At 33.4% G+C, this 15,618-nt stretch overlaps 1 protein-coding gene across 1 annotated transcript in view; it reads right to left on the bottom strand.

Moving 5' to 3' along the window:
- The window catches only part of LOC148601693 (cell surface hyaluronidase-like), a 32,224-nt gene that overhangs the window by 11,774 nt on the left and 4,832 nt on the right, over positions 1-15,618 (bottom strand). Inside the window, exons 2-12 of the mRNA XM_088554423.1 lie at positions 13,554-13,773; positions 11,737-11,922; positions 10,876-11,004; positions 8,679-8,846; positions 7,766-7,981; positions 6,219-6,323; positions 4,728-4,864; positions 4,178-4,250; positions 3,307-3,440; positions 2,885-3,015; positions 1,122-1,191 (exon numbers count right to left, since the gene is read on the bottom strand). Of these exons, the coding sequence (XP_088410549.1) occupies positions 1,122-1,191; positions 2,885-3,015; positions 3,307-3,440; positions 4,178-4,250; positions 4,728-4,864; positions 6,219-6,323; positions 7,766-7,981; positions 8,679-8,846; positions 10,876-11,004; positions 11,737-11,922; positions 13,554-13,773 (1,569 nt within the window). The remainder of the gene's footprint in view (positions 1-1,121; positions 1,192-2,884; positions 3,016-3,306; positions 3,441-4,177; positions 4,251-4,727; positions 4,865-6,218; positions 6,324-7,765; positions 7,982-8,678; positions 8,847-10,875; positions 11,005-11,736; positions 11,923-13,553; positions 13,774-15,618) is intronic.

Raw genomic sequence — 15,618 nt, 5'->3', positions numbered from 1 at the left:
AGCGATCAATCAATCAGCGGTCATCGGTCCGTCAAACCGTTGCGCGGATCGGTTCAAGGACTGTAGTAACATTAAGTACCGCCATCAAGTCACCGACCACGATGTAGTGGTGACTTATGATTTTACCCTGTTTTTTTTACCATTATTTCTCTATGATGTTATCCTATTTTTTTTACCATTATTTCTGTTTTTTTACTATTATTTCTCTATGATTTTACCCTGTTTTTTTTATCATTATTTCTCCATGATTTTACCGTTTTTTACCATTATTTCTCTATGATTTTACCCAGTTTTTTTACCATTATTTCTCTATGATTTTACCCAGTTTTTTTACCATTATTTCTCTATGATTTGGTCGTTTCATGTTTTATGTACTTCTTGGATATTTGCGATAGAATTCCATGGACGATGTGATACGAACTAAATAAGATATGAAAAATTCGACGTTGCGTTTGGTTGTTGTGCGAATGTGTCTATTTTTTTTAATTAAAAAAAAAACAACCTGCATAGTCTAAACGATGATCTGACTTTAAAAAGTCGTTATCCCAATATCATTGGTAACGTCATAGCGAACAATAGCTACAAGCGCTAGAACTTTCGCAATGACAGATACCGAATATCAATAGGACAAAATATTCCGAAAAGGTTTTGTAACTCGTGAAAGTTATCAATTTGTCAAATACGGTGGAGACAAGACGATATCCACTCTGCCTGATCTATTTACCTTTTTTACCATATGTTTTAACCTCTGAATGTTTTTTTCGGGGGGGGGGGGTAAATGAACATGTTTCTAAAAGTACACTAATAGTCTGTGGCATGAAAAAAAACATCTGATGTATAAACTTGTACATGTAATGTAATATACTAAATATCAGTTATGAACCTTCTTTAAAATGTATAAATCTATGTTATCGGTATCTTAGAAAGGAAAGGTTAAGTTTGTTCAATAATAATTAGATTGGAACAATTTTAAGACTGCATTTTTGTTCTTGCAATCTTGCACATAAATTTATTTGTCTTGCCTTCCGACGTGCACCTAATTATTAAAATTCCTTACTCGTGAACAAAATGAAATTGTTTTCCTAATATCTCATATAAGAAGACATTTTTCTTTCACATACCTCCCCTCCGGCAGCCACATTATTTCTTATGTGCACGAGTGGATTTGTGATCCAAAAAGTTGATGGACGACTGTAAATAGTGAAAAAAGAATACAGATGTATGACTTAAACAAACATTGATTTTTCCATGGCAAAGTCTAAACCTACATATGTAATTTTGATTTGTAACAAGACGTTCATTGTTGTTATCTTTGGGCAACCCTGGCCTGTATGTAGAAACTAATACTGTGATTAAAAGGGCTTGCAAGTTTTGTCATGTGACTCTGTGACAATGAGACCGCAAACTTCCGGTAATTGGCATAAGATGTTGTTATAGAAACTCTACAATCTTATCAATAAAAGCCACTTATGAGCTAAACGAACATAAGAAAAAAATATAGCGCTTATACAGTAACTATTTCTAAACTGTTACAAATTTGATAATAAAACAAGATAGGAATTCTATCGTTATATCGTCGAAAACTGATTATCATCTACCTTCGAATATGGACGGGAGTGTCATTAAAAATGTGGATTTTCATAACATTTCTTTAGAGGTGGTAGTCAGTATTTTTGTATGGAAGGTATCCTTGCCAAAACTTCTTGTCTTCACATGTTAAGATAGGTCAAAGAAAAAAACTCTCGAAAAGATGAACAAAAGTTGATATTTTTTCATCGAATACTGAAACAAAAATAGTACCAAAAACCATTGACCAAACTCATCAGTACGGAACACACAATGCAGGAAACATATCTGATATGCCTGCTTCAACACATTTTCATTACAACAGTATATTGTACACGGACATGATAGAGCCCAGGACCGGATTTTCTCAAATAAAGGGGGTACTAGGCAATTTATTGCCATTTGTAGCCAATTTTACACATTAAAGTAACTAATTTACAATAAAAAGGGGGTGCCGAACCCCTGCAATGATGGTTTCGACTTCCCTTTGCAATAGTGTTGGTTTTGAGTGCAATTTGAACACAACTTTTTCAATAGTTTTGGTTTTGAGTGCTATTTGATTCATCCAAAGTATTTCGTTCTGATACTGCTGATAAAAGGTTACTCCCAAAAAACACGTGGACAGCATATCAAAATTTGCAATATATATGATTGGTATTTTTGTATTCAACCACTGCGTCGATGCCACTGCTGATGGACCAAAGGTGCACGAGAGTATTAACCTACCTAGAAGTCAGTGCATCTTATACACAATTAATTTTTAGATATTGATCTTCCTTTTTATTTGATTTTAATGCTGCTCATGAGAGGTTACACCTTGAAAGACGTTTACAGCATATCGAAATTTGCGATATATATGATTTGTATTTTATTATAGGATCAATTCTTATTCAGAGCTGGAACTGAACAAAATTAACTTGAAGTTATGTTTCTAATTTTGAAACAAGTATTACTTTGTCATGTTAAGAAATGGAATAGTTTCTTGAGTACCTAGTTTCTGTTTGAATATACATGATAAATGGTACGCCGAGTCATGTGATAGGTTGGTGTGATGGGTTATTCCTTGAGTAACTAGTTCCTGTTTGTAAATACATGATAAAAGGTACACTGAGTCATGTGATAGGTTGGTTTGATGGGTTATTTCTTGAGTAACTAGTTCCTGTTTGTATATGCATGATGAAAGGTACACTGAGTCATGTGATAGGTTGGTGTGATGGGTTATTTTGTGATTTATTGATTAATAAAGCTCACATTTATTTTGATTTGAATATGATTATTAGAAGTGAGACTAGTAGTTGAACTTTTTTTAACTTTTTACCTGTCTGCTTTTATCAATGTTCCCTTTTCTTGACCAAGTCCAAGGTTACCATCAAGAATGGTGCGTTTTTCTCCGCCATCTTCTAAGAAGTATCCATGACCTCTTGTCATGTAGCACACATTGTCTTCCACCTGAAAGCAAAATTATATTTATTGTCGGCACAAACATGTTTTATGTATTATCAGTACGAACACTGATATTTGGAAAGAAGAATAATCGTTGTAAAGTGATCGTAGCAAAATAAACACTATATGCGATCATGAAATAGATAATCGCATTGAAAATATGTATACAAATATACTTAAAGAACAGAACGGTTGAAGGCAAATACAAATAAGATTGTGAGTACTATGTACACTTATAATAAGACCGTGAGTACCATCTATACTTATAATAAGACCTTGAGTACCTTGTTTACTTACAATAAGACCGTGAGTACCATGTACTGTAACACAACGACTGTTGGAATGATGAATGGAGTTGTGTTTAATCCAAGGCCGTGTGTTCTCGTCTTGATCCACGTCCTCACACATATGAAAGTGTATTGGGTATCGACCTAAAGTGTTTAAGATATACCATCAAATTGGTCGATTCAACACATTAAAGTCTCACACCGACAACGGAAGGAAAAAGATCATGTCATGAGGTGCCATACTATTTCATAAGTCAAAAATTATGGTACTGAGTTAAAAGTAAACTTATGGCAATAATGATTCCTTGTAATTAAGAATATTTTCGGTTTTAAATAGAAAAAAATCATTGCTGTATACTGTTTATATGAAAGCTGTTCGTTAATCTACGAGTGTCCCTCCTTTTCCAGTAATACAAGACAAGCAAAACAGAAGTATCGAGAGTTCTTGGACGTTTTTTTTTTCTGCAGGGTACAATATTGTCTTAAGACCAGGCAATTAACTAACTAGAATTTGGAGAAAACCATATCCAATATCGAGGTTTTGTGGCATAAATCTAAATTGTGTAAGTAGTCAGTATACGACAATAATGCACTTTTAGGAAAATCTAAATTGAATGGTCATTAAAACTACTTCTTCCGAAACAAACAATTGTTAAATTAAATACAATATTATCTGTATTATTTTATTTATTATATGTTCTTTGTTGTGTTTTTCATGTCTGGTCTTTGTCCCTTGATTGCATTCTTTGGTTTCGCTAGAATCCTGGTTCCCTTTATTACTCTTTGTAAGAAATAAATTATATTGTTGTTAAAGCTTTAAGTCGACTACAAAAATCTAATGTATAAACTATATTTGTTAAAGTGTGGTTATATAAATGTACCTAAAACCTCTTGTTGTCCAAGGTCGTTAAACTCAGCATGTTGTATGTGAACACTTTTAAATCCTTTTAGAACCTGAAATGAGATATAGAAGTATGAAATCCACTACTTCCCACTATTGTTACTTACAGCACGTGTTAAGACTATGTTTGGAGTACGGTTGTCAGTGGCGTTGTCAAGCTGTCATATTCTTGAAAATTACAAAAAAAAACATTTCGTTTTCAAATACTAATTACGCTTCATCTACTTTCAGATCGAAATATTTTTAAGTGTTAATTTGAAATTAAATCATTATATTATAACCGTTTATTAACTTAACCCTAGGCTTGATTAGAAAAAAAAAATGAATGACAAATACCTATCGAAATGTTTGGTCTGGAGCAAGCATGCTAAACCAATTCGTTGTATGCTATATATATTGAAATGCAAGAAGGGTGCGTTATTGTGCAAGATATCATATTATACATACATCTGATATAAAAATTATGTGTAAATTGTACAAAACATAATAACAAATGTAAAGTTTTTTAGGAGCGTTCTTCCTGTTACTACCTTTAAGTTACCACCGTATGTTGTGGATCCTTCCGCGTCTTCAGAGTCAAACAATATGTTTCTCGTCAACAGTCCTATTTCTCCTCTCATGTCTATGTTTTTGTATATTTCTCCATAGTGAGTGTGCATCAATGGCGCTTGAAAGTTATAAATGTGGAACGTCAAAACAACAATTTTATATCAACAGTAACGTTTTTTATATTATTTTACTCATCGTTATTTTAATGTTTGTTTGTTGGGGTTTAATGTCCGAGCAGCAATATTTCAGCTATATTCAGACAATCGTTATTTTAAAATATATGCGCGAAAAATAATACTGATGTGCCTTGTTTCTTTCGATAAAAAAAGCAATAAATAGTGATCTATTTAACAATTTTGCCCATGCAATAATGTTATAATTTTCAATCGTTAACTAACAGTTTTTTGCTCATTTGGAAACGTTTTGCGTGTGTATGTCAAGTTGTTATTTTCACTTATAATAAGAAAATTATGTTAGTATATCCATGAGTGTGTTACCTAGTCGCGCAAAATAATTTAAATAAGCAGCTTAATCGTATATATTATTCCGGAAACAATGAATACCATTGATAAAATTACCGAAAAAATGTTGACGATAAAAATGCAGTGTTTGTGCTGCAGAAAAAAAACATGTCTACTTCTTGAATAAACATGGTTTGTATTTAAAGAATCAAGAAAAAAACATTTTGTCTATCTTATCGCTCGTTAAAAAAAGCCTGAAAACGTATACAAACTGTACGATGTATTGTTCCTACGGGCAAATTCCAATCTAATTAGCATGTCTTTTTCATGCATAATGATTAGTTGTTATGACATCAGCGGTGACAGTTTTTTCCAACAGTGTAAATTTCCTGTACATATTGTAAACAACATGCCTACATGAACCATCGCTTCGACAAAAGATAGAGCTGTTAGGAGGCTTCAAACTGTACTGTCTGCTTTACTCCATTCATTTTAGGCATTGTAATTTGTATATTCAAAACAACAGTGTGTAAAAAAATACAGTTACCAGAAGCCCGTAAATACTAATGAATATTGAAAATGACAACCATGTCACGTTGTCGGTTGAATACAGCCATTTGCAATGTCAATTTCGGGTGTCGATTTCTCTAAAAGGGAGAAACTATTTAAAATATAATTCAGATAGTAAGGGATTGAAATTATAAGGAGTAAAACACTGTTTTATTCCAGTATTTATGGATGTGTAAAATCGGACCATTTACTCACAAAATAAATAAAAGTCCGAATGTCTGGTTTTTGAGTGAATGGCCCGATTTCACACATCCATAAATTAGGAAAAAAAAACAATGTTTAATCCAATAACAAATGACGTTTATTATGGAAAAGTTTTAAAACCAAAAGTGACCATTTTTTTTTCTTTGTTTGTTTTTGTCGGTTTGGTGTTTTGATATTGACATAAAAGTCGCTTAAAAAAACTTTCAATCGAGCATTCAGCCATTAAATTAGACATACCAGATAGTTTGATTTGATCTGCAGTACAAGTGTCACATTTCATTAACGTCATATCTTCTGCCTGTTTCCAGTTAAAATCTGTTGAAGCTATGACTACTTTGTCCCCTAGAATTTAATAGAGTACACTTGATTAGAATTTCTTTCAAAAGTTGGGAGTTTTTAATTCACATGGACAGTTTTTAAACTTTTTCCCAGTATATCATTAGGCCAATCAAGAGATAGTAACATACGCAGAAAAATAGCCTCAGAATACATGTTTCACGATTTCTTATTGAATCCTTTCGATACGTTTCTTCTCAAGGTCTCCAGGTTAAAAAAATAAAAATCAGGCATGATATGTAATGGTTGCTGAAAAATTATCAGCTGTTAAAAAAATTGGAATTTAAACAATAATATTTTCTGTTAAATAGACGAATGTTTGAAATGCAAAACTTGAAATATAAAACTTGCAGTGATGCACAATTGTCCAAATCTTCATAGCGCTCGCGAGCACTGTGTGTCTATTAAGCAAGTATATATTTGGATTGTAACGGTGTATCCATCTGCACCATGAAAACAGATTTTGTTCAACGTTTCGTAGTTTCATCTTTCGTCTACCCCGGACTTGACTTTCTATCAGCAACTCGATGGGTGTTTCTAGAAAAGCAGAGGACGCTTACCCTACCGGTACACCTGGTCCATCCTCCAAATTTTTAGTGGAGTCCGAGTTGCTCATTTACCTATGTTGCTTTGTATTACATTCATATGATTCCCGCTAGAATTGTGGTTCCCTTGGTTACTCTTTCGCCGTATTTTACCTCTGAATAGTACTGCTAGAAACTTTGTGTCTGTTAGAAATCACACCACTTCCTGTTTCGTTTCTTTAATTTGTTATTCGTAATAAAACTCAAAGTGAGGGCTATATTTAAAGTTCTGCACACTTTGTAAATTATGCAAAATTTCCTTTAAAAAATAAAAGAGGGTAGAGTATTTTTGAAATTAGGCTAACATTGCTAATATATATAACATGTAACATATGTATGTAATGTATGATAACCTTACATATTTGAAGTTTTATTCACTATCATTTGCTATAGTCTATCGAACATTTATAGAATGACAAATGCTGCTAATTATGTTTCTCGCACCCGGTCCAGGCTCCCAGTTTGTAGTTACATATGTAAGTCCGAATTACTCATTTGCTTTTCTTTCTTTGTACGTGTTTTCTTTTGTTTGTTTGTTTTTGTTTTTTTTTCGTTTTTGTTTCTGTTTTTTTTAGTTCGGCATTGGATGTGTCTGTTCTCCCTGTATAGTCTTTATCCTTGGATTATATTCTTTTGTTTCCTTCTCGAATCTTGGTTCCCTTGATTTCTCTTCCATGTTCGTTAACACTATAATCTGTGATTAATTCATAGTTTTGTAACAGATAGTTTAAACAAGGTCACATGCTGGTTTGTTGTGTTTTAAAATTATTTTCAATCAATCTCAACCCAATCAATATCATCTACTCGATAGGATTAAGATTTTAAGACAGAAACTGTAATGTTTGAAACAAACATCGTACAGACCGGATTTCCACGTGCTGACGTCCTCAATCAACTTTAAAACAGGTCGCATTTTGTCTTCCCTGGCAACTAGTAGTCGACAGGCTCCACTTTTCCCACCATTTGCTGATTCGCTACTGACTCTAATGAGATATTGATTCTCTTCTAACTCAGTCTCTGCGATTGTCATACCGACGGAATTCCACTTTATATAGCTTTCTACAGATTTATCTGGTGATCCTTTTAGAAACAAAATACTTTATATTCTATTTGCTTTTATATTATTTCTATCTTTTTTTTCCTTATAGTATAAATTGTTCAGAGATTCCATTTGACAGTGCGAGCAGTACCTTGGAACATTTCTTTACCAGAAAGATTTGCATTAAGTGTGTGATTTGAAAATTTCTATGAGTAGGTGGCATGCAACATTGATCAATTACATATACCTAGTTACTTGTGACGTTTAAAATTTTAACTTAAGTATTACACCAGCTAAACCTCAAGCAAAATATGATTCATGGTTGGAAAGCCTACATATTTTTATTTTTGATATTTTGTTTAAAATGTTACAGTAAACAAAATTAACATGCATATGTGACTTTTCATATAACCCTTGTTTTAAGGAGATAAAAATTATACAGAATGTACTGTTAAATTCAAAACTAAGGGAGATAAATCTGTAAATGAAACTGAAATATATGTACAATAGGAACTGTTGCCTTTTCAATGTGGAATATATCCTGAGAGCAGAGAGATTGGAATGAATAATTATACATTTCACCATATAGACCTATAAAACAACTTCATAGAAAAAAACAAAACTGTGCAGCCTTTTTTTGGGTGTATCAAATATTACAGAATTTGCATGATTCCTACAAAGACTACTACTTAATACTTCTATTTACTAAACTTAATTCATTTAGTACAGCTGTATTACCTTTGACTGTTACAAGTACGTAGACCGCCGAGTCATCACTCCTCAAAGGACTTGCGCCACTTGTTTGACCTGCTAGGATTTCTATCCCTTCTATCAAATCGTTCAAGTCACCATTTTTCACTAACTCCTTCTTTACAGCAATGACAGCAATATTGCCATTAGGTATATCTACACATATGTACAAAAGAACGAAATATATATACCCAGAGATGTATGCCCCAGGTGGTGAAATGGGTACCCCTGGCATGTTGCATGCTGGGGTTGTCAGGCTATAATACGGAAAACCTGACCACAAACCATGGTAATGCGCCGTGTTGAGAAGGATGTCACGTTCCTCGCACGTTAAAGAACCCTGCTGTGGTATTCGATAGGAGTAGGAACCTTCGCGCTCCGCCACAGGAGGCTAAATTGCCCGACCTTACCCATCCCCCTTTTTCTAGTGGCAATCAAAACTTGTCGACCCTATTGTCCTTGTGTCCCATCCTTTTTTTCATTTCATCATCGTTTCATGTTCATTTTATCATCCTTTTCATGTTCATCGTCTGAATATAGCTGAAATATTGCTGCTCGGACGTTAAACCCCAACAAACAAACAAACAAATATATACCCAGAAAAATCTTTATGAATACTTAATAATGAGTTTTTAATAAATATATATTTTTTTTATTTTTCGACTCACAAATGTTTTGATATTTGTTTCCTTATTAGTGAAATTCAATGTGTGTCTACTGTTTAGGTTTTGTCAATGTACATTTATTTTCTGACTCGCCAACGTTTTGATATTTTGTTCTTTCTATAGAAATCTAATTTGTGTCTATTGTTTCGATTTTATGAATGTTCATTGTTTTTTTTCGACTCGCAAACGTTTTGTTCTTTTTTGTTCTTTATTTTACTGGAATCCGATTTGTGTGTTATGTTTAGGTTTTGAATATTCATTTTGTTTATTTTTCGAATCACCAACGTTTTGACGTTTAGAAAAGCAGAGGACGCTTACTCTACCGGTGAACCTGGTCCATGCTCCCAATTTTAGTGGAATCCGAGTTGCTTATTTACTTGTGTTACCTTGTATGTATTACTTTAGTTACTTTATGTTCTTTGTTGTGTTTGTCTGTTTTCCATGTCTGGTCTTTGTCCCTGGATTACATTCTTCTGATTTCCGCTAGAATCTTGGTTCCCTTGATTACTCTTCGATGTTTTTGTCTTTTTGTGAAATCCGATTTGTGTTTAATGTTAAGGTTTTGTGAATGTTCATATTTTTTTATTTTTCTACTCGCCATTTTGATAGTTTTTTTTCTTTCTAGAAAAATCCAATTTGTGTCTAATGTTTCAGTTTTGTAAATGTTCATTTTACTTTCTGGTTATTCTTTCTCGGTAATTATGTATTCCATTATATTTGGCTTTAATAGTAAATTTAAGATGTCGCTTTCATTAAAAATGTTTAGCATTTAAGACTAGCTTATTGAGGAACATTAAGTAGCACTCCAGCTAAGAATCAGGCAAATGTGATTCATGGGTAAAAAGCCTACATATTTTTATTTTTGATATTTTGTTTGAATTGCCATAGTAAACAGAAATTAACATTCAGTTTCTCATATAACCCGTGTTCATAAGAGATAAAAATTATATAGAATGCACTGTAAATTTCAAAATAAAGGGAGATAACTCTGTAAATGACTCCAATACAATAGAATCTATTGGATTTTCAATGTTGATTATCTCCTAAGAGCAGGCAGATTTGAATGAATAATTACATATTTCATGGTAAAGACCCATAAAAAACTTAATTACAAAAATAAAAATATGTAGCCTTTTTTTGGGTGCATCACATTTTTCAGATTTTGCATGATTCTTACAAAGACAGCTACTTAAGTTTTATCAAAATTTGCATTATTACAAATTTCAAAATACACAAAAAACGGAGGCTTCATTCCTTTTATTGCACAAGGTAGATCCTCTCGGTGATGGATCTTTCTTCTTATTTCGATAGTTTTGGTTTTGAATAATTCATGTACGCAATTAATATCTGGATTCAGATCTTCCTATGTATCTGATTCTAATGCTGCTGATGAGAGATTACTTCTTGAAACACGTGTACAGCAGATCGACATTTGCCGTATATATGTTTAGTATTTTTGTATTTTCTTAATTTTAAAAGTTTTGATCAATTCCATTACAATAAGGAATCGATCGACTTACCACTGACAAAGGTTAGAAATTTAAGGATCATCTCTGGGTAGTTCGTATCACGTATATTGGTTTGGAAGAACTCGGCAGCTTCAACTAGACCTGATACTGTGTTTATACTGTAAGCAATTAATCCTTTTCCTCTCAATTTGTTTCCAGGTCCTAGGTCCTAAATCAAGTACGGTTTTAATGTAAAACATACATCGTTCAACAGTGTGTATCGACCCTTTCATGACTTGTGCATTATTGTAGCTAGACTTTTACATGATTACAATGTATATTCGCTTGCTAGGTGACGGGTGTAGCTAATGGAGCAGGACATGCCTACAATTCTTGAGGTCCTGATGTTACTTCCGGTATTGTTTGTGAGTTCATACTGCTAGGACTTTATGTGATATAGTATAAGTGATTTCGTCTTTGTTTCCTGTTAACCTGTACTTAGTTTTTGATGGATCGGTGCTATTATCGGTATATTTTTGCTGATACCAACTGCAATTTGCACACGGCAAAACACATCATAGTTTGCTGACCCTGATCAGAGGAGTTGATCGTATATGTTTACGAACTATCCTCTTCTAACCGGTGTTTACGAACTATCCTCTTCTAACCGGTGTTTAAGGCATTAAATTTTGAAATAGTATCCTACTAAATTACGAATCTTTATGTTCCTAATAAATAATATTATCTTTTATTGATCGGTTACAATATGTAATTGTTGTTTGTTAGTCCAAAATAGTTTAAAACGTCTGAAATATATTACTTGTCCATTTTTAATGCAAATTAATCGACAAATTGAATTAACTTCAAAAGATTAATCTCTTTGGGGAGTTTGATGGACAAGTGCTCGATGAACAGAGCTAGTCAATCGATTACTGTTCGATTTGTATGTACATACCACCTGCTCGACTACTGTGTCCGCCACTTCATCGTACTTTGGTGCAGTTTGTGCCAGTTTAGTCCATGAAACCTTTGGTTTACCATGAATTTCTAATGTACCACCAGATGTTACAAACAATGCTTTATCGCCACCAGGACCAAGGTTATTTTCTTCAACATTGCCTGTACAAAATAAAATATTAAAGATATTAAAAATCTACGTCTATGACCCTATCAAATCATTTGAGTTTTGATTAAGCTGTCGATATTTTTTTAATTTTGTTTTTATTGTTAAACACATACCGGGGAATGATTTGATAATTCAGTATAAAAAGAATGAAATCATTGCTTTTTCGGAACATTTCAAGGGCGTAGCTGCCTCTACTCAAATACGCAGTTGCATACTTTCGGAAAAAGTAACAAAAATAAAAACACACATTTTAAAGATGAAATAAAGGTTTTATGCAATGACTCAGTGGGGGCGTTGAGCGACCTCCCCCCCCCCCAAGACCTCTCACCGTAATTTTGCGTACAAATAAAACAGGCCTAGCTACGCCCCTGCATTTGCAGTAATAAATCAATCTAGCTTAATGTCACTGTAATAACTACATGATATATTTTCCATTTCAATAATAATATTCCTGTACTGCTTACTATACAACAAGATGCTTTAATGGCTAATCTTTCATTTTTTATGTATATTACATGTAGGTATATTTGGTAATTTGCATTTATTTAAAAGTTCTTTGAAGTTTCATTATGACCAATCTTAAGGAGGTAGACCTAGGGTAAGGGACATAACTCTTGAAATCAGTGATGTTTGTATCATATTCAATTTCACCAAATCCTCTCAAGCTTTCATTTGAAACGGAATGAAATCAATCCAAGTCACTTTGATGCTTAAATGAGATTAATGTAAAATGCTGAATACAAACGTTCTAATGATTTGCAAGAGTTGTGCCCCTTACCTTAGGTCTACCTACTTAAGTACAGCTCTGCTTATAAGTGATTCATGCATTTTTTAATCCTAAATATGTTTTGATTGGAAATCATATGGTAGGCTTCATCGAAACTGTTTTCAAAAATAAAAGTGCAAATGAAAGTTGTTCAATGGAAATATTAACACTTCAAAATTTGGTTACTGTACGTTCTATTACTGAAATTGTTATATAAGGACATGATAAATGTATTTGAACAGTTTTATGAGCAGCTCGGCGGGTGTTTCAAAAAAGCAGGGAGGCTTACCCTGCCGATCCACCTGATCCATGCTCCCAAATTTTCACTGGCGTCATAGAGTTGCTTATTTACTTTTGTTGCTTTGTAAGTTTTGTTTTGGTCATTTTGTTTGTTCGTTTGTGTGTGTGTGTGTGTGTGTTTGTGTTTTTCACGTCTGGTCTTTGTCTCTAAATTGAATTCTTCTAATTTTCGCTAGAATCTTGTTGTCTTTGGTTATTCTTTCATTATCTTGAGGTATGATGAATGTCCCCTGGTTTTTAGATAGAACCATACTTAATAATATAAATCAGAAATAACAAAAAGAAAGAAATAATAAAGGTACATATAACAGTTAATGAATGTGGCACAAACATGCGAACTTCAGGAATCGATAGGAATTCGTCGACTTGGCTACAGCTGCATCGATGTAACCGTGGAGTCCAGGGTTCAATTTTCGGTAGCAAAAGGTAAACATTTGTGAGCTAATAATACTCTCTAGTTACAATAACAGCGCCTGATCAATATACGCTTCGGTTAAAAAAAAACATGCTTTAATGATACGAAGATTGGAAGACTTATAGTTTTCATTAGTTTTTCACCTAGGAATGTGATTCTGGTGTTTTGTTGGTATGGGCATTGTTCGGATCCAATGTGGATCTCTCCATCAACTTGTATCCAGTGGACCTTCAGGTGGACCTTGGTGTTAGGATCCCAGACCAGCTTTCCCGATGATGTTACATGAATGCTCCATAATGGTGGTGGTTGCTCGTCAAACAAGATTCCTTTGTCGATAGTAACGTTACCATCAAGTCCTGGTACCTACAGGTATCAATGAAAAATCATACAATAACCTGTTATAAGTTAATTATGTTATATTTACCTGTAGATTTAAAGCAACATTAGCTGCCAAATTTGTTCAGTTTTGATTCTACTGAAATTTGCTGATTCAGTGAAATAAGTTTGTAGTAATGCAGTTGAAGCAATAACTGTTGAAAATATCTACAGAATATTGTGAAAACAACGTTTTTTTAATCTGAGAAGATCGATAGCTCTGATCTAATTATTTTTCGCCATTACTTCCGCAGATTGCCGACAGGACATTCACCTGGGTTACAAAATACTTTGACCTTTGTAAAAAATAACAATAAAGGATACACAGTTAAGCACAAGTCCTGTTTTTATTTCCTTTCATCTACTTCTTGATTAGTTTTCAAATAAATAATGACCATATTTGAGCTACATTATAGGTAAATTTCAAAAGGATATTTGCGTTATATTCGAACTTTTTCTTTTACGGCTTGAGTCCGTCGGTCTTCCTTACCGTTGAATAACCACTTTTGCTTTGCAGTCAGATTTGTTATTAAAGAAGCGACCTTTACAGCACATGTGCGGATTAAGGTCACCAGAAGTCACATGCATACGAATTTATCTAGGTCGAGTTTTTGTCTTGCAAGGCAGTAAATATATAGACACCTATTTCATGTATTTAATGCATTTTATTTCTGGATATCAAATGAAGTTATACAGGAAAAGTACAATTTAATAGAAATATCTCAAAGTTAAGGTATATTTCAACAGAAAATTTCAAAAATTTACGAAAATGACAGCTAATGCAGCTTTAAATGTTTCTGTCTATGCGCTATCTTCACAAGCGATATGCAAAATGTAGGCTAATGTAATTGTTCGCTGCCAGTGGTGGATCGAGAAATTTCGAAAACGAGTAAGGCTTGAGGGGTCACTCCAATGTTTTTCAATTTTTGCTATAATAATTAATCAAACTTTTCGAGCATACATGTAAACTTCGTCAGCTTAGGCTGTGTACATATAGTGACGTTTCATTGTATTTTCCTAATACAATAGATTCAAGCATTGACCGTCTTAGGTACGCGTCATTTGTGCCGTCACGTACAAATAACATCTTTTTTTTGAATTTCACATATTCTTGTTTTTAAAGATGTTGATCTTTTCTTAAATATGAACGAATCCTAATTTTAATTCCAATTTCATAAAAGAAAAAAAATACACATATTGAGATCCATTACGAATGCTCGTGTCTAGCACAGATGATATATTATAAGTTACATACCATCATATTCCTAGATATGAAGATTTTTTATACCTAGAGTACGTTCTAATGCGTAGCTGAGGGGCGTACATGGTACTGAAAGTGTAAAATTAATCTATATCTACGTTATGAGTAGATGTTACGAACTATACAGGCACTGAAAATACCAAGTTTTGTAAGAACTTTGCAAGTTTTCAAGTCTTGCATTATATTTTTCTGTGAATGCTGTCATGACTACATGTCGTTGATAAAATAAATTTACATATACCACGGCTAAATATACCACAGTTCGGGGTGGGGGGGACACCCAAAACTATCATATTTATATAATTAGCAGATTCAAGAAAAGGAAACTTATTTCTGTTGTTATGAGAAAATGTTCCGAACGTTCTTTGTTTTCTGAAACCAAAAGGAAGCACTAATATTATGTGGACCGAAATACCCCCACCTTACCCCGTGCATGACCACTCATCAACTCCAATACGATTTTCAGAAACCCTAAGAATAGTTTTCCTTTCCTTTTTCGTTTACCCTGGATTTTACTTTTTATAAGCAGCTCGACTGGTGTTCCTAGAGAAGCAGAGGACGCTTACCTTACC

This window comes from Perna viridis, chromosome 12 (genome assembly GCF_037379345.1).
Source record: "Perna viridis isolate PV_CMFRI_1.1 ecotype Kerala chromosome 12, ASM3737934v1, whole genome shotgun sequence".
Lineage (NCBI taxonomy): Eukaryota > Metazoa > Mollusca > Bivalvia > Mytilida > Mytilidae > Perna > Perna viridis.
The sequence above is the reverse complement of the archived record's forward strand: the minus strand, read 5'-3'. Positions and strand labels throughout refer to the sequence as shown.